This window comes from Carassius gibelio, chromosome B19 (genome assembly GCF_023724105.1).
Source record: "Carassius gibelio isolate Cgi1373 ecotype wild population from Czech Republic chromosome B19, carGib1.2-hapl.c, whole genome shotgun sequence".
NCBI lineage: Eukaryota > Metazoa > Chordata > Actinopteri > Cypriniformes > Cyprinidae > Carassius > Carassius gibelio.
This window is the reverse complement of record NC_068414.1, coordinates 26,378,887-26,401,469: the sequence shown is the minus strand read 5'-3', so window position 1 is coordinate 26,401,469 and position 22,583 is coordinate 26,378,887. Positions and strand designations below refer to the sequence as shown.

The 22,583-nt window shown below is 36.6% G+C and overlaps 4 protein-coding genes across 9 annotated transcripts; 1 reads left to right on the top strand and 3 right to left on the bottom strand.

Moving 5' to 3' along the window:
• Positions 1–307: 307 nt before the first annotated feature.
• On the bottom strand, positions 308–3,680 carry LOC127978566 (thioredoxin-like protein 4A). Of its 2 annotated transcripts, none has more exons than XM_052583307.1 (4): positions 3,518–3,680; positions 3,089–3,265; positions 2,815–2,918; positions 308–712 (listed from the first exon to the last, which is right to left on the bottom strand). In XM_052583307.1, the coding sequence occupies exons 2-4, from the start codon at positions 3,239–3,241 to the stop codon at positions 541–543; spliced, it is 429 nt and encodes a 142-aa protein (XP_052439267.1). In that variant the 5' UTR covers positions 3,242–3,265; positions 3,518–3,680; the 3' UTR covers positions 308–540. The 2 variants fall into 2 exon arrangements, with proteins under 2 accessions (XP_052439267.1, XP_052439268.1); XM_052583308.1 differs by having other exon boundaries at positions 3,089–3,262; positions 3,518–3,664.
• Positions 3,681–4,822: 1,142 nt separating this feature from the next.
• On the bottom strand, positions 4,823–10,969 carry LOC127978570 (activity-dependent neuroprotector homeobox protein 2-like). The gene is made up of 4 exons (XM_052583313.1): positions 10,826–10,969; positions 8,634–8,751; positions 8,412–8,504; positions 4,823–8,295 (listed from the first exon to the last, which is right to left on the bottom strand). The coding sequence occupies exons 2-4, from the start codon at positions 8,739–8,741 to the stop codon at positions 5,653–5,655; spliced, it is 2,844 nt and encodes a 947-aa protein (XP_052439273.1). The 5' UTR covers positions 8,742–8,751; positions 10,826–10,969; the 3' UTR covers positions 4,823–5,652.
• Positions 10,811–22,168, top strand: LOC127978573 (peptide-N(4)-(N-acetyl-beta-glucosaminyl)asparagine amidase-like). 2 transcript variants are annotated; one of them, XM_052583316.1, is made up of 11 exons: positions 10,811–10,959; positions 17,774–17,888; positions 17,998–18,237; positions 18,416–18,578; positions 18,949–19,168; positions 19,485–19,606; positions 19,684–19,940; positions 20,043–20,219; positions 20,374–20,562; positions 21,292–21,469; positions 21,601–22,168. In XM_052583316.1, the coding sequence occupies exons 2-11, from the start codon at positions 17,874–17,876 to the stop codon at positions 21,774–21,776; spliced, it is 1,737 nt and encodes a 578-aa protein (XP_052439276.1). In that variant the 5' UTR covers positions 10,811–10,959; positions 17,774–17,873; the 3' UTR covers positions 21,777–22,168. The 2 variants fall into 2 exon arrangements, with proteins under 2 accessions (XP_052439276.1, XP_052439275.1); XM_052583315.1 differs by lacking the exon at positions 10,811–10,959 and adding an exon at positions 17,140–17,527.
• LOC127978575 (nuclear transport factor 2-like) lies at positions 14,298–16,407 on the bottom strand. 4 transcript variants are annotated; one of them, XM_052583321.1, is made up of 5 exons: positions 16,264–16,407; positions 15,936–16,112; positions 15,692–15,763; positions 15,507–15,605; positions 14,298–14,621 (listed from the first exon to the last, which is right to left on the bottom strand). In XM_052583321.1, the coding sequence occupies exons 2-5, from the start codon at positions 16,032–16,034 to the stop codon at positions 14,505–14,507; spliced, it is 387 nt and encodes a 128-aa protein (XP_052439281.1). In that variant the 5' UTR covers positions 16,035–16,112; positions 16,264–16,407; the 3' UTR covers positions 14,298–14,504. The 4 variants fall into 4 exon arrangements, with proteins under 4 accessions (XP_052439281.1, XP_052439279.1, XP_052439280.1 ...); XM_052583319.1 differs by having other exon boundaries at positions 16,232–16,386; XM_052583320.1 differs by having other exon boundaries at positions 15,936–16,057; positions 16,232–16,383.
• Positions 22,169–22,583: the final 415 nt, after the last annotated feature.

The following is a 22,583-nucleotide window of genomic DNA, read 5'->3' as shown; positions in this document are numbered from 1 at the left end:
TTTTAATATGTCAATTATAAAGTGTTGACAATATACATATGTAATTGTTGCATAAGGCTATGAATTAATTTAATTTACAATACAAATGAAATTGCATGAACCACGAGTAGTCCATTAACTCGAGTATTTTTTAACTATAAAAATCGACTAGTAGAAATGTCTTGTAACCCCTAGTTTACTAGATAAGAATGTTTGGACTATGAGTGTGTGCAGTTTACATTGTAGAACAAAATGTAAATGTATCATCAAGTTATGTTTGCATGTTAGCGCTGTAATGGTAAATTACAATTTAGAAATACAAACAGCAGAATCACAAATAACGTTTATTCATCCATTTAATGTACAGCGACATTGTTAGAAAGACAAAATTATAGAAGACTGGTGACCATAACTGCAACAGTGTAAACACATTTACATATCAAACTGAAATCCAAAACGAGAGAATTTAATAGTCCAAATGTCCATACTGCTGAATGCTCAGATCTTGTCCAATGTTGATGAAAAGAATAAAATCGCAGAAACTAAATAAAAGCAAAGAGATCAGTATCTGTATTTGGTTGAGTAATCTTTAGGGGACACTACAAGACCTCGACCTTTTCTCGCCCCTCTGTAGACAGTCTCAACTATGTCTATCATCTCCTGCTTGTCTTCCATGGTCCAGTTTATCTTGTTGTTGTTGCCAGTGCCAAGATCAATCATGATGTGCTTGTTCCTGAAACAGATGAGCAAATGTAGAAATGTGTATTAGCATAAATATGCACTGTTAAACTACTACAACCATTAAGTGAATGTTTACATGAGTAATGGTAAATCAGAGCATGTCCATCCACAAGAATAAAGGATTTGTAGAGTTCACCACTAGGTGGAGACAACTCTCCATTCTGTGCTTTTGGGAAAGAAAACAAGCAAGTCTAGATTGTTCCACATATAATTCCAGGGTTAAAGCAAAAAATAAAAAATCCAGAGCCTGAACTTTTTTTCCACGGCCGGGGCCGGGCAGCACAAGGAAAGTATGCAATGACTTTGGCAACTTTAACATTTGAAAGGATACTATGGCAAAGTTATCGCTTTCTTTATTCAAACTATTTTTTTCATGAATATATGATTGAACTGAACAATGAAAGCTGCATCATAGACTTGGAAAACTATATCACTGCTTATCAACACTATGGGGGTTACAATACAGAAAGATGAGACAAAATACAGATACTTGGTCCAGTATAACAAGACAATCTTGTAATACTGTTTTTAAGAAATTTTCAATGACAAAATATCTGTCTTAATTACAAAAAGTTAAATACTGCAGTTGTATTTAGAAACATTTGAACTAATCTAATTAATGATTGTAATTAATGATTATTTTGGTAATCAAGTAATCTACTAATTATTTTGACAACAGAGTAATCTGATATTTTTTAGTAACACAAACAGACTCAAGTAAAAACCAGGCTTTAGTATGACTACTTATATATAAACTAACTATATATACGAATGCAATAATAACTGGCTCAAATAAAATACAACCAAGTAATTACTTATTAATTCTATTGAACAACACTGTTAAAATACATAATGTAAATCACAATGTACAATACATGGCATATTTAGACATAGATGTATTCTCCTGTGTTGGCAGAGTTGATTTATGTAATGAATCTAGTGAGATGCAGCTTTTCCAGATGCAATTCATACTCGCTGCATATACGGAGAAAGAGTTTAGCCCCTTTCACACATACAGTCTTTACTGGTAAATTACCATTAACAGATCATGTGTGAACAGGACCTTCTCAAAATTCCCGGGAAATATGTTCTGGCAATTAAATCGTTCTTATAGAGATAACATGATTACTCTGATCAGTTTACAAAGCTCATAATTAGCTTAGTTATAATTAGCTTTTCTATGTAGCTATGCACTAGATGGACATCTTTGGCCATTGCGCCTCACAGCTTTTTGTCGTGGCTGGGCTGTGACTCTGAAATTGTATACTATTGTGCGCATCTCGTGTTTATAAGTGCAAAACATTCTGATTGGCTAGTAATGTTAGTTTGGCTGAGAGTGAAAGTGATCCTCTCATACCATTGGTAGGCAAACTCATGGACTCAAAAGTGATATTAATCAAAAATATATATATTTAAAATGTAGGATAATTTTTTCCGCAACCAAACGATGCACGCCGGAGATCCATCATGGTGCCGGAGAACTTTTAAATGCGTAGTAATACATTGATTATTTTTCTCAAAATTCTTGGTGTATCTTCCAATAAGTCAATGAGTATAGCTGGGACGGCATGATTACTCCTTTAAATAAAAGATCATATGTGAACCTGGACCACAAAAGTCCCTGGGGTATATTTTTATAGCAATTTCCAAAAAACACTGTATGGGTCAAAATTATTTTGTTTTTCTTTTATGGCAAAAATCATTAGGGTATTAAGTAAAGATCATGTTCTATGAAGATATTTTGTAAACTTCCTACTGTGAATATATCAAAACATAAAGGGATAGTTTATCCCATTATATGGCTAAATTGAGGTCTTACTGATTTGGAACGACATGAGGGTAAGTTAGTAATGACTTAATTTTGATTTTTGGTTGAACTATCCCTTTAATTTTTTTTACAAAATTATTAATTCCAAATTTTCAAATAGTTGTATTTCAGCCCAATATAGTCCTACCCTAATAAACCATACATCAATGGAAAGCTTAAGACTGGTTTTGTGGTCCAGGGTCACATATGTTGAAATGCTGACTGACTTGGCTCAATACTACGGATAAACCAACTGTCTGTAGTTATTATACTGCTTGAGGACTCACCTGAAAAAGAACATGACTGTGCAAGGATCATACAACTCATACATCTTGTTGAAATCTGGCACTTCTGTGATATCCACAAGATAAATGACTGCAAAATTCTTCACCTGAGGGAACAGGTGATATTAGGCACATACAACAACACAAAATACATAATTATTCCCAAAACATTGATGCAATGAAGGTTACAAAACATACTTATACACTAAATTCCAGCTGATATGAGGTGTTAACGTTCAGATCGGTGGTTGAATAAGTTAGTAGGACACTGAAATACCTTTTCGGCGATGCTGTACAACACTTCATCCATCTTCATACACGTAGGGTCCCAATCGTGGCCAAATCGGATAACAATAGCACGGTCTTCCTCTGATAAAATAGCCTGGTCCACTTGCCAGCCATTGTGAAGATGAGGGAGCATGTACGACATTTTGATGGATTTCCAAACACACTTCTAAAAAAAAATTAATAATAATAAAAAAAGTCACAGTTGTTATCAAATTCATTTGCTTGAGAACCTCACGTACTGGGTTAATAAACTCTTCAGACGTTCTCAGAATCAAGAAATACGAATTGTTTACATTTCACACATTGGGTTTCGCGTTAGCAATTAGCTCAGAATTCTAGAAAACAATAGTCGGTTTCTTCGGTGAAATATTAGAGTAATGAAAAAGAAAAAAACTTTAAATGCAAATGCAATCCTTACCTCACAATTTAAATGAAACCTGCCGTGTAGATTATGAGTGTTTTCTGAGCGGTTCTGGGTTTATTAGTAACGCAAAACACGATGTAACTGCAACGATGGCTGCTAGTGGACAGTGCGTCCAGATATCATCATCGCCATCTGCTGGATTGGAGGAAGCTGCTTCGCTCTGAAGTCTACAAATAGAAATCTTTCAGTCAAATGTATAGATACGTCAATTCAATGTTTAAATTATTAGAATGCATTCAAAGAGTCATTAAATAATTAGATGTGTCAGCCTTATTATTTATTATTATTTTAAACCTTATTATTACTTATTAAGTATTGCCCATAATCACAAACAAATATGCACATCAAAGTATTATGGCAAATACTTTGATATTTTATTATAATTACCATGTACTAATCCAATGTAAACTAATTTTAATTGAATGTGCAATGTTTATATATATATATACATAACTTTTATAACTTAATGTAAAATTTAAATCTTAAATTATTTTAAGACAATTTAAAATTAACCTGAGAAAGCAAAAAGGTAATTAATTGAAAAACTTTATAAAGAAATTGTGTCCATGGGCTTCATGTTCAACATTGTAGGTTTACTAATGTATTAAGGAAAATATATATGAAGAATTTATTTGTAAAAACAGATAACTAAATTTTTTACAATTTTCAAAAATCATGTTTTTCATTGTGCATTCCAATAAATCTTTATCAAACATTTTGATTAGGTTCAAAGATAACTAATACAGCTAACCAACACAATAAAACCATGATAACTTAATTAAAAACATGGTTTTGAAAAAAACATTAGAGTTATGTTTTTGCAAATAAGCTCTTCATATCTTGATCTATCAAAGCAGACATGTTAATCAGGATTTAAGATGCACTTTCCTGTGAACATTTATATACATTTTAACCTAAAATTACAAAATATTAATTCTACGGACATTTAAACCTTAACAACCTTTATATTTACCAGTTAGAACATCCAAAGGGTTTTTGCAGTCATATATCTCATGACAGAATACTCTTTAAATTTAACAGGCAGCATGAAGAATGTCCGCAAGCAAATGTGTTAAAAAATTAAGAACATTTAGTTCTTTAGATCTTCAAATAATACCTATGATCACAATAATAAAGTTATATTTATTGTCCCCATTTTAGTACTGTAAATAAATACTTATTTAAATAAACTGCATACTAGTTAACTTATACATTTTATACTCTGCTAATGACATTTCAGTTTGAGAAAATGGCCAGTACTGCATATAATCGTACAACTGAAAAAAGTGCACTTGTAAGTATGTATATACGCTCTAATTTATTTACACAAATTTTGTAAGCTTAGATGTTGTGGTTCACTATACTGAATACTGAACAGGGGGAAATAAAACAAGAATCTCTACAAGATTGTCTACAAGATGCTTACAATCATTATACAATTGAAATGAACTGCAACGCAATCAAATTCCTCTGCAAAGCACCACACTTTAGCAAGTATCAGCTGAGAGGATGTCACTTAGGTAGCTGCATTCATTCATATTACAAGAGAAACCTTTTTTGGCAAAACAATCTGATCAAAAATAATAATTTGAATATACCATATTTATAAAAGTATAAGGCAAGCAAAATAGAAATTTAACAATAAATGCAATTGATTAACAGAAAGATACCTGGTCTAAAACAAAATAGAAACCAGTAACTTCATAAACTTACATTACCAACAAATATATAGAAGATATGTCACCAACAATAGTTTATGACATTTGGCAAATATGAAAAGGATATTTCACACAAACATTTTCAACCCTAGAGCTATAAATGGTCTACAAACATCTACTTGAATGAATCTTGTATGAAGTGATGCATCGTTGAAAGATAATGGATGTATGCTTTAAAATGGTTAATATGAAACAAAACATGAGTATTCAAACACACCTTTATGAACAGCAGCCAAAAATCAAACACATTTTCGCTTGTTTCAATATCTCAAGTTCTACTTGGTTAACAGTTTAACACTAGTTTCGGTGAGAATGGAACATATTTTGCTTTGCTTCAAGGAATAAGTAGAGGTTTAGGCTCTAAGTAAAATTTGTGTTCATGTCCTCCGTGCCTTTATTACTAACGTGAAGCTACTCTTGGAGGTCCTCCATCTCGGTCTCTGTCACGGTGGTCACCTTCTCTGGCTCAATCTCTGGGATGTAGAGGTTATGCTTCAATTTCATCAGTTCTGCCATATTGAAGCCTAAAAGCACCACAGCCTTAGTTTTCTGAATGTTCTTCATACATCTGGTACGCTTTGAGCTAATCTGCCAAGCAATGTCAGATTTGTTAAGCAGCAAGCGGCTACTCAGGGCAACAATCTCCTTCTTGTGCGGGTAAGGCTGTGTATTAAAGTACTTAGTGACAAACTCACGACGTTCTTCAAAGGTGGACAACTCCATTCCGACAGGATCCAATGCTAATTTTACAGAAGGATCGATTACTACTTCAGGTGTGGGAACAATCAAACCAGCCAGCCTGTCTCGCTCAAGTTTTCTCTTCCTTGCCAAACGTTCCTCCCGCTCTCTCTTATTCGCCTCCATAGCTCCCTTGAAGGCTATTTCCAGACGCAACTTGCTCTGCATCTCTGCTTCCGTTTCTGGTGGCTGTGTGGCAGGAACAGAGGCTTGAACTGGAGTCGGGGTTGGACCAGTGATTTGTTTTGGATGAGCTGGGTATGATACAACTGCTCGGTTTGCTCTGGGAGTAACAGCTAATCCTAAATTCAGTTTATCACTATCCTTGAGACTCTTGGGTGCACTCCGGCATTTAGCCAAGTGGACAATGATGGCCTTGATGGTGGTTTTCCCAGTGTACACACCACCACAGTAGAGGCATTGGTACGATGGGGTTTTAAGTATAGCATGCAGAGTGGGCACAATGAAATGCTTCTCTTTGAGGTGCAGCTGATAGCATTCCTTGTTCAGAAGCTTCTCTGAGCAGAAAGGACACTCAGTGCTGTCAGGATTGTGTGTGGACATGTTGGATGGTGCGGACAGCTTGCCAGTAGCCAGAGGATTGTTGGGCAACATCTTCACAAAAATCAGATCGAGGGAGCTTGTGACCAACGCGAGATTGAGCTCCTTCTCACCCATAATTAGTTTAGGAGCCGTGGTCCTGATGTCGAAGTAAGGGAAAAGCAGATTCCCCGAATCATCAGTATAGAGTCGGTATTCACGCCTCATGAAGTCACAGTTGCTCTTTCGGTTCACATTATGCTCCATCTGGATGTGGTCGACAAGCTGCTTGATGGAGTAGAAGAGCCCCGAACAGAACAAGCAGTTCATGCCATGAAGCAGGTGTTCAAAAACTCCCTTTTCTGAAATCAAGATCTTGCATGTCAGGCATTTCACTGTCTTGTCTGGCATCTTCTTCAAAAATGGAGCACGAGCAGCTAGGCCCACCTTGGGCATTTTGGCTGCCTCTTTGTGAACTTCTGGATGGGACTCGTAGATGTCTGATGGGAAGAGTTCATTACAAATAGGACATGTGATCCACTTCTTGGTTTGCTTTGGGACCGGCAAAGAGGTGTTTGGTTTAATTTGCTGAATAGGTAGGTTGTTCTGGGATGCCGGCATTGGTGGTTTGCTGACTCCTTGCGAGTTATTTCCTTGGACCGAAAGGACCTGCAAAGGTGCAAGAGTGTAGGTGGGCAAGCCATCGACTTTGTTGCCAGTGGGGACCAAATGGCTCAGAAGTGATTGAGAGGTTAACATGGTGCCTCCAGAAGCGGGTTGATTTACGGGCATTCTTGGATTAGCAGCGAGGGACTGAGGAGCCGGAGGCCTAACAGCTGGTACATTAAGGCGAACACCTGGCGGCAAGAAAATTTGGCGGGAAACGGGCTGCAGTTGTGACTGATTAGGTAGACCTACTCTGACAGACACCTGGTTGGGAGGAATGCTACTATGAGCAGGAGGCATGGCAGGTCTGGTAATTTGGGTGTTCTGAAAAGCCAGTGGGACTCCAGGCCTCAGTAAACCCTTAGCCTCAGCACTTGCAAGCTGAACCAGAGCAGAAGCTTGAGTTGGGAGAAATTCCTGGCTGGTTCCAGGGGCAGCATTGACTGCAGAACCACCATATTCCGGTCCTTTAATTCCACTAGCAGTCAGTGTAGAAGTCACCGCTGGCTGATCTTTCATCATCAAGACAGCAGGAGTGCTTTGTGTTTTTGGTGCTAGAGCAGGGTACTGTTTCGTACTTTCTGTTTCAAAAATTAGAGCTCTAATATGAACATCCAGCTCCTTGTGCTTTTCTGAGGTCAGAAGATGATACAGCAAGTGTTCGGATGTCTCAGCTGATACGTAACACTTTTTGCAGTAAAATTTCTGAGACCTGTCTCCTAGGGCCACAAGTTCCCGCTCTGATCTCTGCCCTGCATATTTATTCAATGTGGAAGTGTAGTGATAAAGAAGTACATGCTTTTTCACACTATACAAAAGAGTATCTTGTATATGGCATCTTCGGCACTGAAACGTGGTGCCGTTCACAGCCTTTGAAGGCAGCTGTGGGACAGTCTGAGTTTCTAACTTTGTGTCCTCAACATGGAACAATCTGAGGTGCCTGGAGACCACTCTGGGGTGGGCTATAAATGGGCAAGAAGTACATGCTGAAAGCTTGCACAGACGCTCTTCTTCATCATGGTAGCGCTGAACATGGGTTTTGTAGGCATGCCAGGTTTTTGTAGAGAACTCGCATAAAGTGCAGCATAAACCTCGCGTCCGATATTCCCACTAAGGATTGAAAACTCTAGGTTAGTTGCCACTCAATATTCAGAGATGCTCATTATTTAAAAAGTTGTGGCCCAGTAAAGCAGAAGTAATTTACTAAAGTAACATTTGAAATTCACCTTCTTTCTCCACCGTCCTTCAAACCCATCAGATAAACTGGGCCAGTCTGTGGCATCAAAAACATTGTCTCCTGGGTAAAATTCCTGGAGTTCCTGAATAACAAAAAGAGAAATAACATTTCAAATGTAAAGACATTTTAAGTAAAAGGCTATTTTGATACACATGGACATGGGATTTAAGTTGTAGTCTATTTCATTTTTATTTATACATGGTAATCATACCTGACCCAAATTAAGACATTCTTCAAGTCCAAATTCTCCAAGAATGTTTTTCACTTTTCGTCTTGTTCTGCGGATCTTCTCCAACCCTCTGACTGGAAACTGGTACATCGTCCTAAACCTGAAAGAGAATCACTTTGGTTTCCATTTGATGTCAATATTTTGTGATTTTTACTTTGATTTATTTACCAGCCTTGGAATTATATATAAAGGTGTGTTTAGGTGTATGTCATAACACTTTAACCAATCACTTTTAACATAGGCAAGCAGATAAAAAATTTAAAATTCAATTGTTTGCCATCACTGACTCACTGATTTTAGTTTTTACAGACTGAACAGAAAACACAAAATTCAATATAACTCAAGCAATTCCATTAAAATACGTTTTAACTGTTTGGTAAAAATTATTGCTAGAGACAATTATGTAGTCTCTGGATATTGGTAGGCACATGTCCCTAGTGTCCATACTAAATTCCAAACCTTTCCAGCTTTCCATTCTCAGTTTTTGTAGAAACTCTTTGGGTATCATGTTGGCACCCAAATCATTACCATGGAAACCAACAGAGATATACCAGATACTGAATACAGTGTCTGAACAATGGATCCAAATACATTGCTTTTAAAGGAATAGTCTGGTTGAATTAACAAATCAAAAGAGTGAGCACCCATGAACAAAGCATAAAACACTTGATATTAAATCTTAAGTTAATCGACATTGGAGATAAATGCTTGCATAAACCCTTAGGGTAACCCAAAGCAACAGACTAAGAAATGGGAATATTTATTTATATATACTCAAGACAAAAATTACAATGTAGTCACTAATCTCTTACATAAGTGTACATTATTACATTTTGTTTGCGACTGCATTTATTTATATAAACACACATATTGTTTTAAAGGTTTCCAAAGTTTTAACAATGTTTATTTCTATGCTACAAAATGGAACTAAAATAATTAACGTAATAACAGTATTAGTGAATTATAGTTATATGGTATATCAGTATATGAAACCACACTCTAAATATCTAGTTGTGGTAAAAAAATAAATAAATAAATAAATAAACCTTCATAATTCAGGCTGTTTAATATACATTTGAATTTCATGAAAATAACAATAATTTTTAGTGACATTTTTGACAGTTAGATACACATGTTCTCCCTCTCCTCTGTGTGTGTGTGTGTGTGTGTGTGTGAGAGAGAGAGAGAGAGATAACGATAATTTCATATTATTTCTATGTATTCTTTATTTAATTTAAGATTTTAATTATTTGTGATATTTTATCAAAAATAAAATATCAAAGGAAGTTTGTCACTTTTGATTAATTTCTGACCCTGCATGGTTATCACATCTCCATTACTCAGTTATTAAAATTATATAGAAAAAATTGGCATTCATAAAAAAATGGGAGATGATTTTTCATGAAATAGTGCAAAAGAACATTAACAGTCCTTAATTTTCTTTAGGTAAAATTCTATTATTTTTATTTTATTTTTTTGTGAAGGGGGTTACAGTGTTCTTAATGGGTCATATGTGCTTCACATCTTTGCCTGTTGAACGTGCAGTGATTACGATAACACCACAATCTGATGAATTCAGTACTACAGCAAATTATACGTCTCACTCATGGAGAACTCCCTCGTGTAATTTCTACAACTCGGTATTCTCCAATGTTAGAAACAGACATGCTGTATTTGCATGCTAAATGTACAAATATTGAGAACAAAAGACAAAATGTGACATCTTAGCCCTGCATCAGAAAAATGCAACACTTTCTAACTGCACAAATATGTAGCCTACATTATCACAGCTTGTGAGCACCTTAATGCATTTCTAATTCAAGCTGTTATTATTTATTTATTGCAAGCATAAACTGCGACTGCTGACCAAAACATATCCACACCCGCCAAAACGCACGAAATGTTCGAAACAATCGTCTAACGTCAGTCTAAACTTGCCAAATACCACGTAACAAATGCCCCACCTCAATAAGAATTCGAAAGAACAATTTCAAATCGCAAAACAACTGATTCTACCCGAGAACGCGCGATTCTAAATAACGCAGTGATGTCATACAGTAACCTTTTCGCAGCTCTCGGCTAATGAGCTTCGTTCTACTTCCTGATCATACCGAAGCCGCAACAACTGAACGCAAAAGCTAATGTGCCCACTGCTATAATTGTGAGGACATTACCTTTTTTCAGCGCCACACCGACTCAGGGAGGGGATTTAGCTACTTTCACCAATCCGCGTGCTTGCCAAAACCGATGAGAGAGATGTGAAAGCGGTGTAAGATGCTGAAACAATAACTCTGCACTCTCAACTATGGTAACCAGCAATAAAGAATATTTATTAATATTTGCAGGTAGGACTCATTTATTGTGCTTGCCGTTTTGAGTCGAGAAAATGGCGCATTGAACAACTGGGAAGTGACATCAGGCCATAATTATCATACTGCGTGCCTGGCCAATCGCATTTAAGTTCGCTTGAAATGGAAAAACTTTCTAATGTATTACTCCTGCTGGTTTTCAATGGTAATCACGTGGGGTGGTATGTCTAACTTTTAAGTTGGACCTAGTATTGTGGTGGTAATAGTTTCATTCTTTCAAATATTCATCATAATGTTGCATTTTCTGAGATGTGGTCTGGTCACGAGGGGGCGCAATACTTGTAATTCACAGGCATAGCCACTAGATGGCCCCTGAACAGTCAGCTGGTTGCTGAGCAACAGCACATGATGGGAGGGGTCTTGTTGCTGAAGTCATATCACACCACTAGTCTTCATCCAATGGGTAACAAGTAATTTACACTAGCAAAGGCATATGAAAATCGGGTTATAGCTACTTGCAGTTACGGTGCATGTCATTTTATAGAAATTCAATTGTGTTTTTTTATTGTATGACAAAAAGTTAACCTAAAATGCACGTGAAGCAGTTTTTTTGTTTGTTTTATTGAATGTTTAAAAAACGAACATTTTGTTCGCTTTTTTAAAATTTAAAATTATGAGACAATCCAACGTAACTATTTTAAAAAATGATGCATATTTCCGCAATTATCGGTTTTTTTGGTTCAGTGACCCGAAATTGTGTCAAATGATGATTGCGATCATCGTAACATGCGTTGTACGTTTCATAACGATGTTGCGCCTTTTATTAAATAAGTTACCAAATAGTTTTTTTATATTTTTATATCTGAGATTTTGTGTGCAGTTATCTAAGGGTTATCAGGCCATGGGTAATGATAAGTGGCTTTCTTAAAAAAATCTTGAGGATTTTTGGTTTCCTAGTAGCTACAATAGTCTTTACCTAGTAAGTTATGCGATTTATGTTAGACGCGATACAGATACAGTTTTTAGTGTTTTAGAAAATTAATTAATGTTGCTTGAAGAACGAATACTTAGATTCTTCGTAGTAGATTAAATTATGGAAGCAAAATTTCATTAAAATGTTCAGCAAATTAAAATGTAATTCTTCTACATTATATAGTTCATAAATAAAATGGCATGGCCAATCTACACATGCCTCATTCACTTTTACTAATATGATTGAGCGTGAGAATACAAGTATGTAAAGAAAGTTCATATTTTGTTGCATATCAAAATACAGTTCTGCAAAACAACATTTGACAAACGATTGAACTAAATGTCCCAAACTAACCACTTAACTCAAAACACAAAAACCCTCTATGGGAGCTGTGCAGTATACATAGCAGCTAGGTGAAAAGACACTTCGTAGTGAATTAACAGTGGGGAAAATATTTATTTGATCCCATGCTGATTTTGTAAGTTTGCCCACTAACAAAGAAATGAAGGGTCTGTAATTTTTAATGGTAGGCTTATTTTAACGTCTAAACTGCATTTAAACTGCAGGTCTTGATGCCCAAATCCGATTTTCTGACTATATCCGATTTTTTTGACGACCCGCTTACATCATCTTTTAAAAGTGACCCGTATCCAACACACGCAAATGCACGTATCCGATTAATATCCGATTTATTACCACATATGAATGAGGCCTGAATCCGATTTGAGATAATCGGAATCCATGCGTTTTTTTCCTGCTTACACGTTCACCGGTCATATCCGATCTGTGCCACATGAGAGGAAAAAAAATCGGAATTGGGTCACTTGAACCATGCAGTGTAAGAGTGGCTTATTAGAGACAGAATGCCAACCAAAAAATCCAGAAAAGAACCCCACATTATATAAAGGTTAGAAATTGATTCTATAGGATTGAGGTCTGGAGACTGGCTAGGCCACCTTTATGTGCTTCTTCTTAAACAACTCCTTTGTTGTCTTGGCAGTATGTTTTGGGTCATTGTCATGCTGGTGTTCTGGTTGGGGGAAGGAGGTTCCCATCCAAGATTTTACAGTACATGGCCCTGTCCATTTGCCCCTCAAAGAAGTGAAGTTGTCCTGTACCTTTTGCACAAAAACAGACCCAAAGCATAATATTCCACCTCCATGCTTGACTGTAGGGATGGTGTTCTAGTTGTCATAGTCAGCATTTATCTTCCTCCAAACATGGCCAGTCGAGTTAATGCCAAAGAGCTCAATTTTGGTCTCATGTGACCACAGCACTTTCTCCCAAGCCTTGTCTGAATCATTTAGATGTTCACTGGCAAACTTTAAACAGGCGTATACATGTGCCTTCTTAAGCAGTGTGACCTTGCGGATGCTGCAGGATTTCAGTCCATTGTGGTATAGTGTGTTACCAATGTTTAGCTTGGTGACTGTAGTCCCAACTGCCTTAAGATCATTAATAAGCTCCTCTCGTGTAGTTCGGGGGTGATCCCTCCCCTTTCTCATGATCATCCTTACCCCATGAGGCAAGATCTTGCATGGAGCTCTAGACTGAGGCCAATTGATGGTCATTTTTTATTTCTTCCATTTCAGAATAATCGCAACAACATGGTGGGAGAGGTTGGAATGGAAGATACAAATTGTGTGGACAGATGTCTTATTTACATAACGAGCTGATATTAGGAGTAACTTCTTAAAGTGACAGGACTAATCTGTGTTCCACAGGGGCACATAACCAATCCGTGGGAGCCAGAATTCTTGCTGGTTGGTAGGGGATCAAATACTTATTTCACTCACTGAAATGAAAATCAATTTCTAACCTTTATATAATGCATTTTTTCTGGAATTCTTGGTTGATATTCTGTCTAACCCTTAACATAACAATACCATAAAAATGACAGACCCTTGATTTCTTTGTAAGTGGGTAAACTTACAAAATCGGCAGGGGATCAAATACATATTCTCTCCACTGTATCTTGTACGTATTTGAAATTGTTGGTTTTGAGACTTGTATGTAAAATGTTTCCACAGACACTACATTTTGTTTATTCCTCTGGCAGACAATGCTGAAAAGACAAACCATTTATCTTGACTACACAGGATTGACTGACCAATCAGCCCTCAGTAAAATAACTATTTGATTACAGATGTTTTTGTATGAACTTAAATGACCCCCGAGGTAAATGCAGTAATGCCTTTACAAACTAACTGGGGCATTGGACACCAACGTTTTTCTTTCCCCAATGTCATTTTCTAATAGTACTCACTTTTCACTAATGTAAAATCTGGTTTTATTATTTAGATAAAATAAACATATCAGTAACAAAGTCACTTTACCAAAGAATGAAGCATAGGAAATCAAAGATGGATTGTAATAACATGAGATTTATTTTCAAACATGGAAATATGACTATGATTATTATAATCAGTTGTTTTTAACATGTCTTTTTCTTATCTGATGATCATGAATCTTCGAGATCCTTTGCAAAATAAGACGAAATCAGTTTGGAGTATGAAATGGGAGGCCATACTCCAGATACAAAAATTGCATGGATTGTAAATACTATGCATACTATGCTCCAAAGTTATGAAGTGCTAATCTGAACATGTCGTTGGTGCAGACCCATTTGTTATCTACATTTTTCAGCAAGAAGACTTGCTGAAAGCCCATAACTTGGTCCTGATCAGCCTGTAAAAATATACAAAAAAAACATTAATGTTTGTGATATGTAACAGTCATATTAAAAGAACTTGCTCACCTAAACATAACCATTTGCTTAAAATGTACTGCCCATCAAAGATGTAGATGATTTTGTTCATCCATCAGAACAGATTTGCAGAAATTTAACATTACATCACTTGCACACCAATGGATCTACAACAGTGAATGGGTGTCATCAGTATGAGAGTCCAAAGCTGATAAAACACATTACATTAGTTCACAAGTAACACTTTTGTCAATCAATTTATGTCTGAAATTGTTTTACTTGTAACTGGCCAAAATACCAGTCCATAATCAATAATAGCGTTTCCTCTAGTGAACAAGTCCATCCCATTGTCCTCTCACATCAAAACACACAGACATATTTGTTTAGAACAATTCTGGACTGTTTTATACCTGTACACAATGCTTTATCTGTACATACTTTAAGGGAATTTATTCACTGGAGAAAATTTTTGTGGATAGAGGACTATTATTTTCTTTATAAAGTGTCTTAATAATGGATTTGTTTCTTACACACACACATCTTTTTACTTCATATGACATTAATTGATGGACAGGAGTGGTGTGGATTATTGTAATGTTTTTATCAGCTGTTTGGACTTTGGATTCTGATGGCAGCCATTCACTGCAGAGAATCCACTATTGAGCAAGTGATGCCATGCTAAATTTCTCCAAATCTGTTCTGATGAAGGAGATTTTTATTTTTGGACATAACAGCACAGATATAATCCTTATAGATATTGATATACTGGTATTTCTTTTAACAAAAACACATGAATCAACTAATTAAATCTTAATTTCAGACAGCTGTCCAATGAAACAGAGCCGTTTTAACAATTGCAGTCTTACTTTAAGCTGGCCCATGACCATACTCATGACACAGCTGTCTGGAGTGGGGTGATGGTCCTGAGCGGTGATGATGTGCTGAATGGTCTGAAAGGGAAGGCTCTGCAAACAGGCACATTCTGTTAGATGTATTTAGGAAGACAATGTGTATATGACAGTATTGACAGGTGTAAAACAAGATAACTTACACTTAATTTGGTCATGATTGCATTTTTCCCTTGAAATCCCTCTCCTTCCCATGTCAAACAAGAAGCATCGGTCTAGAGGAGAAAAAGGTAATATCGTAATCAGATATACAGGCATAGAATGGGGTGATAAAGACAATAAACAATATTCTACAGCTAAAACACAATACAGGCAGACCAAAACAACATAACACAGGGATCATCACGCGCTCACTGACAGTCATTTTCCAAAAAATAATCCACTTACATACAGTTCGGAGAGCTTCACGCGGTCTGTATCAAACTGCTGATAATAGTGTTGCACGAATCCACTGCCGATTTGCTCCCATATCGGTTTTTCTGCCATTGTTTTTCGCCGTTTTAAAGATCCTGTTCAAGTTTGAAACGGCAAAGTTCCACGTGTAGCCGAATTAGCAAACAAACACTGGAAATTAAGTTTGGTCACAAAGTTAAACTACCGTGTACGACTATATCATTAAACAAGTATTCTGGATAATGTCGTGTTTTAAATATTCATGCTGTAAATATTATTTTGAAACTTACAAATGACCACCTCAATGTGATGGCAACGCTACCTGGGCTGAGTAACTTCGCGCCTTATTGGCCGGAACAAGAAGCAGCGATGAAAGGGTAGCGGCAGATCTGAGATCAGCTTTTAGCAGAGTAGGCGAAACATTCAGATGCCATACGAAAAGAGTGCACAATCAATGCTTGCTAAGAGTTGTTTAGAACAGTTATGAACCTAAACAGACAAAAGAAAAATGTTAATCACAATTTTTTTATTTATTTATAAAAAACAGTTTGATGAGGTATACATTATTTGCAAACAAAAAGTATATTTATAAAACTTAAAAACCGATTAAATATTTAACTTCATAGTAACATAAAATTACTATTATAGACATAAAACAACAAAGGATTTACACATTAAATTAAATGGTCTGGCCTCAGACTTTTCTCGAACTAATTTTTGAAACCTCAAATAATATTGGAGCATGAATGTATAGCAAAACAAACAGGGCGTGTGTCATTATTATTAAATGTTCTATTTATTACTGTACATATCAATTAATGTCTTTTCAATAGTCCACCCGTGTACACAATTTAATCCTTATTCTTTTGCTTATACACATCTACATAGCTGTGTATTTTATTTGCACAAGCACAGTATTCAATTTTTTATTATCCATTTTTTTTATATATATCTTTTGTATTTTTTAAATATAATTAAAACATTTTATTTTTAGAGCAATATATTATACAATTTTGATAATTATTGTACTATTTATGTCACGTGAAATGTACGCCTCTAATCTTGTGTTTTGATGTCAACTTATTGTAACAACAGTAAATTAATAAAACTGTTATAAAATAGCAAACGCATAAAAATTTAGTTGATGTGATCGCTAAGGACTTTTAAAAGACTTTCATCATGCCATCATTTCTAAAGCCGCTTGTTTAGGGCTCTGGCATCGCCTGTCCATCTATGATTTCATGCAGACTGCTTAACTGTGTCAAATCATTTTTATAAAATATGTTTAAAGTAATTTGTATATTTTACAGTTATATAAAACAATTATACAACAAATGAACATAACTGACAATATATATTCCTGGAATATATGTATCAGGCACAGAACGGACAGCTATGAATTCGCAACTTTGAGTAGAAGTAGGTTACGTGTTGTCTCGACTCACGGATGTATCGTTGTTTGCTGTAGAAGTTAAATGTATAATCATGTCTGCGTCTCAAGGAGTCACTGCTTTGAGTGAAAATCCCACGGAAGTGTTTTTGGATGTTTCTAAATTGCTCATTACATACGCGGACAATATTCTTAGGTAAGTGAATCGTTCTGATGACATTCAAAAAGCCGGTGCAATGTTGTTACTTGTATTTCCTCTATGTAACGTCAGGTAACGTTATACTGTCCATCAGACAGCAGACTGTACAAACCATCTTGTTTTTTTAAATTCCCTTTTCTACATTAATAATATTGTACGCCATCTGCTACATGTTATTTCTATCGCATTAGTATTTATTATTTTATAGTTTGATCTTCTGTATGCATGTTGTTGTTTTTGTAGAAAACCAAATGAAGATAAATACAGATCAATCCGTATCGGAAATCCAACATTTTCCACCAAGCTTCTACCTGTGAAAGGAGCCATTGAATGTCTCTTTGAGATGGGATTTGAGGAGGTTGGTGCCCTGTATATGACCATGTGTACACACACATAGATAGATATACCTTTATGGCTTAAAAACATCATAACATGTCAGATTTCCTTTTTGTACCTGTCCACGTTAGGCGGAAACCCACCTGGTGTTCCCGAAATCTGCATCTGTGGAGAGGCTGAGGCAGGTGCGGGAGACGATTGCAGCAGAAAGGGACCAGAGACTTGGTGCGAGTAAAGCTGCATCCAGCCAACAGAGTGCCAGAGTTCCACCAAGTCCTCCTCCACAAGCACTGCCCTCGGCTTCTTCTGCAGGCTCTGCTTCTTCTTCCTCCGCTGTCCCTACACCTGCACCAGCCGCTCTGCCATTCACTGTGAGTCTCTTTCTTCCTTCCTAATTCTCAGTCTTATTTCGGTTTCCCTCTGTCCCTTTTTCATCTTCTTTTAAAGGATGATATCATACATTTGATGTTCAGCTTGATGTTCACTTCCAGTTTAAACAGTTCAAATGAATGTGGAAAATATTTTTTATTCTGTTTTCTGGTATATTAGTCGAGCAGCGTCACATTTCTTAAGACTCTGCAGTCAAACTTCCAGCATGTGTTGATATACGAGAGCCCGGAGTTACAGCAGAAGGCTCTGAACTGCATACCTCATGAACTGCTCAGATCCAGAGCTAAAGAACGCTTGAAACAAGCCAAGGATGTGGAACCAGGTTAGCAAGATCAATCATCAGTTTGATAGTTTATTATAAGTACATTTTAATATTCTTTAGAATTAAATTTGAAGAAAATAAAAAAAATTAACCATTTTAAATATATAGTTTATTTATCAAGGAAGCATTATATTTATCAAAAGTGAGAAAAAAGCATTTAAAATGTTACAAAAGTTGTAAAAATATTAATTAGCTCAACTGTTTTGAACATTAATAATAAGAAGAATCATGTGACACTAACAACTGGAGTAATGACCGCTGAATTCCTTTCCCTTGTTTAAAAGCTTTACAAAGACATTTAGAAAAATATGTTTGAACTCGGATGAAATGAAGACTCCAGACTCATGTTTGTGTGTTGTTTCACTCTCAGCATGTGATCTAGGTGAGGAGGACATGTTAGTTCTAGAGCTGTTGCAGTGGTTCAAAGGGGACTTCTTTTCTTGGGTGGACAATCTGCCATGCAGCCGATGTGGAGGTGCAACCCAGCCTTCCGGATCCCTCCCCCCCTCAAATGATGACCTACGCTGGGATGCAGGCCGTGTAGAAAACCACTATTGTCACACCTGCCAACTCTCTACTAGATTCCCAAGGTACATCAGCTTTTTCGTCACTATCCGCAAGTTGCACTGTTAATGTAGTACACATTTTGAAGGTTCATTAACCTGTATGGAATTTTATAAAATTTTATTCTGTATTACCCCTTTTGAATAAATAAATAAGCACACATGGTTCGACCAAAAAAAAAAAAGTAATCATTTACTCACCTTTATATCCTTATGTATGACTTTCTTTCTCGTACCTGTATCCAGTTTCAGACAAAAGGACAATAATACCACAATGTAACATTTCTCTGAAAGAGCAATGTTATTCATGTCAGTTACAAAATGACTTTTTACCCTTTTCCAGGTACAATCACCCAGAGAAGCTCCTGGTGACCAGAAGAGGGCGTTGTGGGGAATGGGCCAACTGTTTCACGCTGCTCTGCCGAGCTTTAGGCCTTGAGGCCAGATACATCTGGGACAGCACAGGTACAACTCTTACACCATTACTGTACCGCAGTGATCTCATTTGTGAATAGTAACACTCAGTTTGGTCCTGCTTTCAGATCACGTGTGGACAGAGGTGTATTCTCAGTCGCAGCGTCGCTGGCTACACTGTGACCCTTGTGAAAACACATGCGATAAACCCCTCCTATATGAAGTCGGCTGGGGGAAGAAACTCGCCTACATCCTGGCATTCTCTAAGGACCAGGTTGTGGATGTGACATGGAGGTACTCCTGTAAACACCCAGAGGTCCTTTCCAGACGCACACAGATACAGGAGACATGGCTGCTGCATAAGCTTAACGGTCTCAACGCTACGGTACGTTTCTCATGTTCATGTACTCATCCAAAGTGCAGCTCCCAGTTTCATTATTGCCTCAAACAAATGAATCTGACTGTCATCATGGCTTCTTACCTGCAGAGGCAGCAGTCTCTAGGAGCAGAGAGGAAGCAGCAGCTGTTGCAAAGACTGCTGGTGGAGCTGGCAGAGTTCATTTCTCCAAAGACTCCTACATCTGGAGAGCTGGGAGGTCGCACATCAGGATCTCTGGCTTGGAGGGTGACTCGAGGGGAGTCTGGGGCAAGAGACACTAAAGGGGTGAGATGCTTGTCTATAGAACTCATTTTCACTGATTATGCCATTGGAGTGAGATATATACGTCACACCAATGGCATAATCAGTAAAGATTGGTATAGTTTATGTGTCTGTGTGTGTGTGTGTGTAGTAACCTTTTATGAATGTTTTCTTCCAGGATGGACAGGAATGTGTCTTCATTCCTTCAGAATCTGAAAAGCAAAACAAGTTGTTCCACGTTTGCTATAATGTGAGCAAAAACTCTTACTTCAGACTGAGCAATGGCCAAGAGACTATCCCAGGATGGCAGAGAGGTGCTTGGAGGACAGAAAATATTTTCAGAAAAGAAGAGAATGACTGGCAGATGGTTTGTTTACTTTTTGAAGAAAATGCCTTTCCTTATATAACCAATATTAATAATAAATTTAGTTTTATGTCTAATTCTGCGTATTAAAAAAAACAATTAATGGTATATTTAATGCTAATGTTTATTTATTTTCTTTTATTTTCTTTTATATTTTAATTTTAATTAATTATAATTTTATAATACTGTTCAATTGAACTCTTTGGCAGAGTAAACCAGATTTATTATACACTACCGGTCAAAAGTTTAGGGATGTTAATTTTTTTTTTTTTTTTTTAAAGAAACTTCCTATGCTCCTATGATAAATGATCACAATCATTGCTATTTTAATATAGATTTAAATGTTATTTATTGCTGTGATGGCAAAGCTGAGTTTTTAGCAGTCATTACTTGTCTTGCTTAATATTTTTGTAGAAAACACAATAAATTTTTTTTTTAAGGATTCTTTAATGAAAGGAACATTATTTATTGGAAATAGCAATTTTGCAACCTTATAAATGTCTTTACTATCACTTTTAACTTATAATGAAAGTAATTAGTCTTTGCTGAATAAAAGTATTAAAATCTTCCTCCTGAAAGTTTTGAATGGCTGTGTATAGCCATTATCGACCTATCATACCAGCAACAGTACATTTCTACTTGTAGGCATTTCTACCATATTAGCCATTGTCCTCTTAAATGCATTATTTGGGTTTAAACGCAGTGCTTACAGCGCTGGTTCTGTGATTGTAGGTGTATTTGGCACGAACAGAGGGCTCTTCCTTTGGGAGGATAAGCTGGAAATTTAACTGCGCTTCAGTAGGAATGAAGATAAAGTCTGCTTCGGTCCGAGCCTTCAGCCAGACCTTTCATTCAGGCAGTGTGCGTTGGAGTTTACGCTCTGCCGAGACCACCATAGAGTTCCCTGGAGGTACGAGTCTCGCTGTTTGATGCATCCTCTCTGTGCTTTCTGAGCTCATTTCTGAAATGGGTTTTTAAATGTAACACGATTGCCAGTAATTAAGCTTGATTATAATATTAGCAATGGGTTTGTTTTCACAGATGGTGAACTGCACTCCTCTTCAAGTCTGTCCGGAGGCAAAGAGCTGATTGTGGAGGCGGAGCTCACAGGAGGAGAGGGTGAAGTGTCATGGCAACATGCTCAACTCTTCAGACAGAGTTTAAAAGACGCAGAGAAAGTCTCATTTGAAATCTTGGTTGAAATGGAAGAGTCTTGATGATAGATTAGCATGTATACATCTCTTGTGAAATACTGAGCAAATGTTTAATGAAAAGTAACCTTTTACTTTCCTTTTAAAGTCCAGCATCAAGTCTCATCTGCATGTCTTCTTACTGTATGCTATTTTTTACATTTTCTCTTTTATTTGATTCTACACGCCAGAAATATTTGTAAAAAGAAGATTACTCTGGCTAGCTGGTCGGTTCTGAAACTCAAACCGTTTTTCTGTAACATGTCAAAAAAATTGTCATTTTCGAAGTGACTGTAGTTGGAAATGTAAAATCTGCCATTTTATTGTTGAGTTTTAAAACTGAATGTACATCATCCTTTCCTGTTCATAAGTGTAATGATATGACCTTTTAGCCAGATATTAAATTATTTAGGTCTTCAGTTGTGCTTGAACTTTTTACTACATTACAGTTGGACTATTTAAGGGAGGAGTTAACCCAAAAATTTAATATTCTAAAAAGTTGGGCATCCAAGATGTAGATGAGTTTGTTTCTTCTTCTAATTTAGCATTACATCACTTGCTTACCAGTGAATCATCTGCGGTGGATGGGTGCCGTCAGAATCAGAGTCCAATCAGCTGATAAACCATCACAATAATCCACACGACTCCAGTCCATCAATTGACGTCTTAAGAAAAGTTGCATTTGTAAGAAACGAATCCACCGCTGCTTCTGGTTAAAATGGCAGAAAAAGTGGTGAGCAAGTGATATAATGCTAAACTTCTCCAAAATCTTCCTGGGGGGAAAAAACTCATCTACAGTACATCTTGGATGGTGAGATATGGATTACATAAAAG

Bases quoted from the DNA above. Each gene is read 5' to 3' on its own strand.
- LOC127978570 (XM_052583313.1), bottom strand. From the start codon at position 8,741: ATGTACCAGTTTCCAGTCAGAGGGTTGGAGAAGATCCGCAGAACAAGA. The intron at 8,505-8,633 runs GTATGATTACCA...TTTGTTATTCAG, and splicing joins AATGTCTTAATTTGGGTCAG to GAACTCCAGGAATTTTACCC. The intron at 8,296-8,411 runs GTGAATTTCAAA...TTCAATCCTTAG, and splicing joins AAGGACGGTGGAGAAAGAAG to TGGGAATATCGGACGCGAGG.
- LOC127978566 (XM_052583307.1), bottom strand. From the start codon at position 3,241: ATGTCGTACATGCTCCCTCATCTTCACAATGGCTGGCAAGTGGACCAG. The intron at 2,919-3,088 runs GTATTTCAGTGT...CTGTTCCCTCAG, and splicing joins TGTACAGCATCGCCGAAAAG to GTGAAGAATTTTGCAGTCAT. The intron at 713-2,814 runs GTGAGTCCTCAA...CATCTGTTTCAG, and splicing joins ACAGTCATGTTCTTTTTCAG to GAACAAGCACATCATGATTG.
- LOC127978573 (XM_052583315.1), top strand. From the start codon at position 17,427: ATGTCTGCGTCTCAAGGAGTCACTGCTTTGAGTGAAAATCCCACGGAA. The intron at 19,607-19,683 runs GTACAACTCTTA...TCCTGCTTTCAG, and splicing joins ATACATCTGGGACAGCACAG to ATCACGTGTGGACAGAGGTG. The intron at 21,470-21,600 runs GTACGAGTCTCG...TTGTTTTCACAG, and splicing joins CACCATAGAGTTCCCTGGAG to ATGGTGAACTGCACTCCTCT.
- LOC127978575 (XM_052583321.1), bottom strand. From the start codon at position 16,034: ATGGCAGAAAAACCGATATGGGAGCAAATCGGCAGTGGATTCGTGCAA. The intron at 15,764-15,935 runs GTAAGTGGATTA...TTTCTCCTCTAG, and splicing joins TGAAGCTCTCCGAACTGTAT to ACCGATGCTTCTTGTTTGAC. The intron at 15,606-15,691 runs GTAAGTTATCTT...GCCTGTTTGCAG, and splicing joins CAATCATGACCAAATTAAGT to AGCCTTCCCTTTCAGACCAT.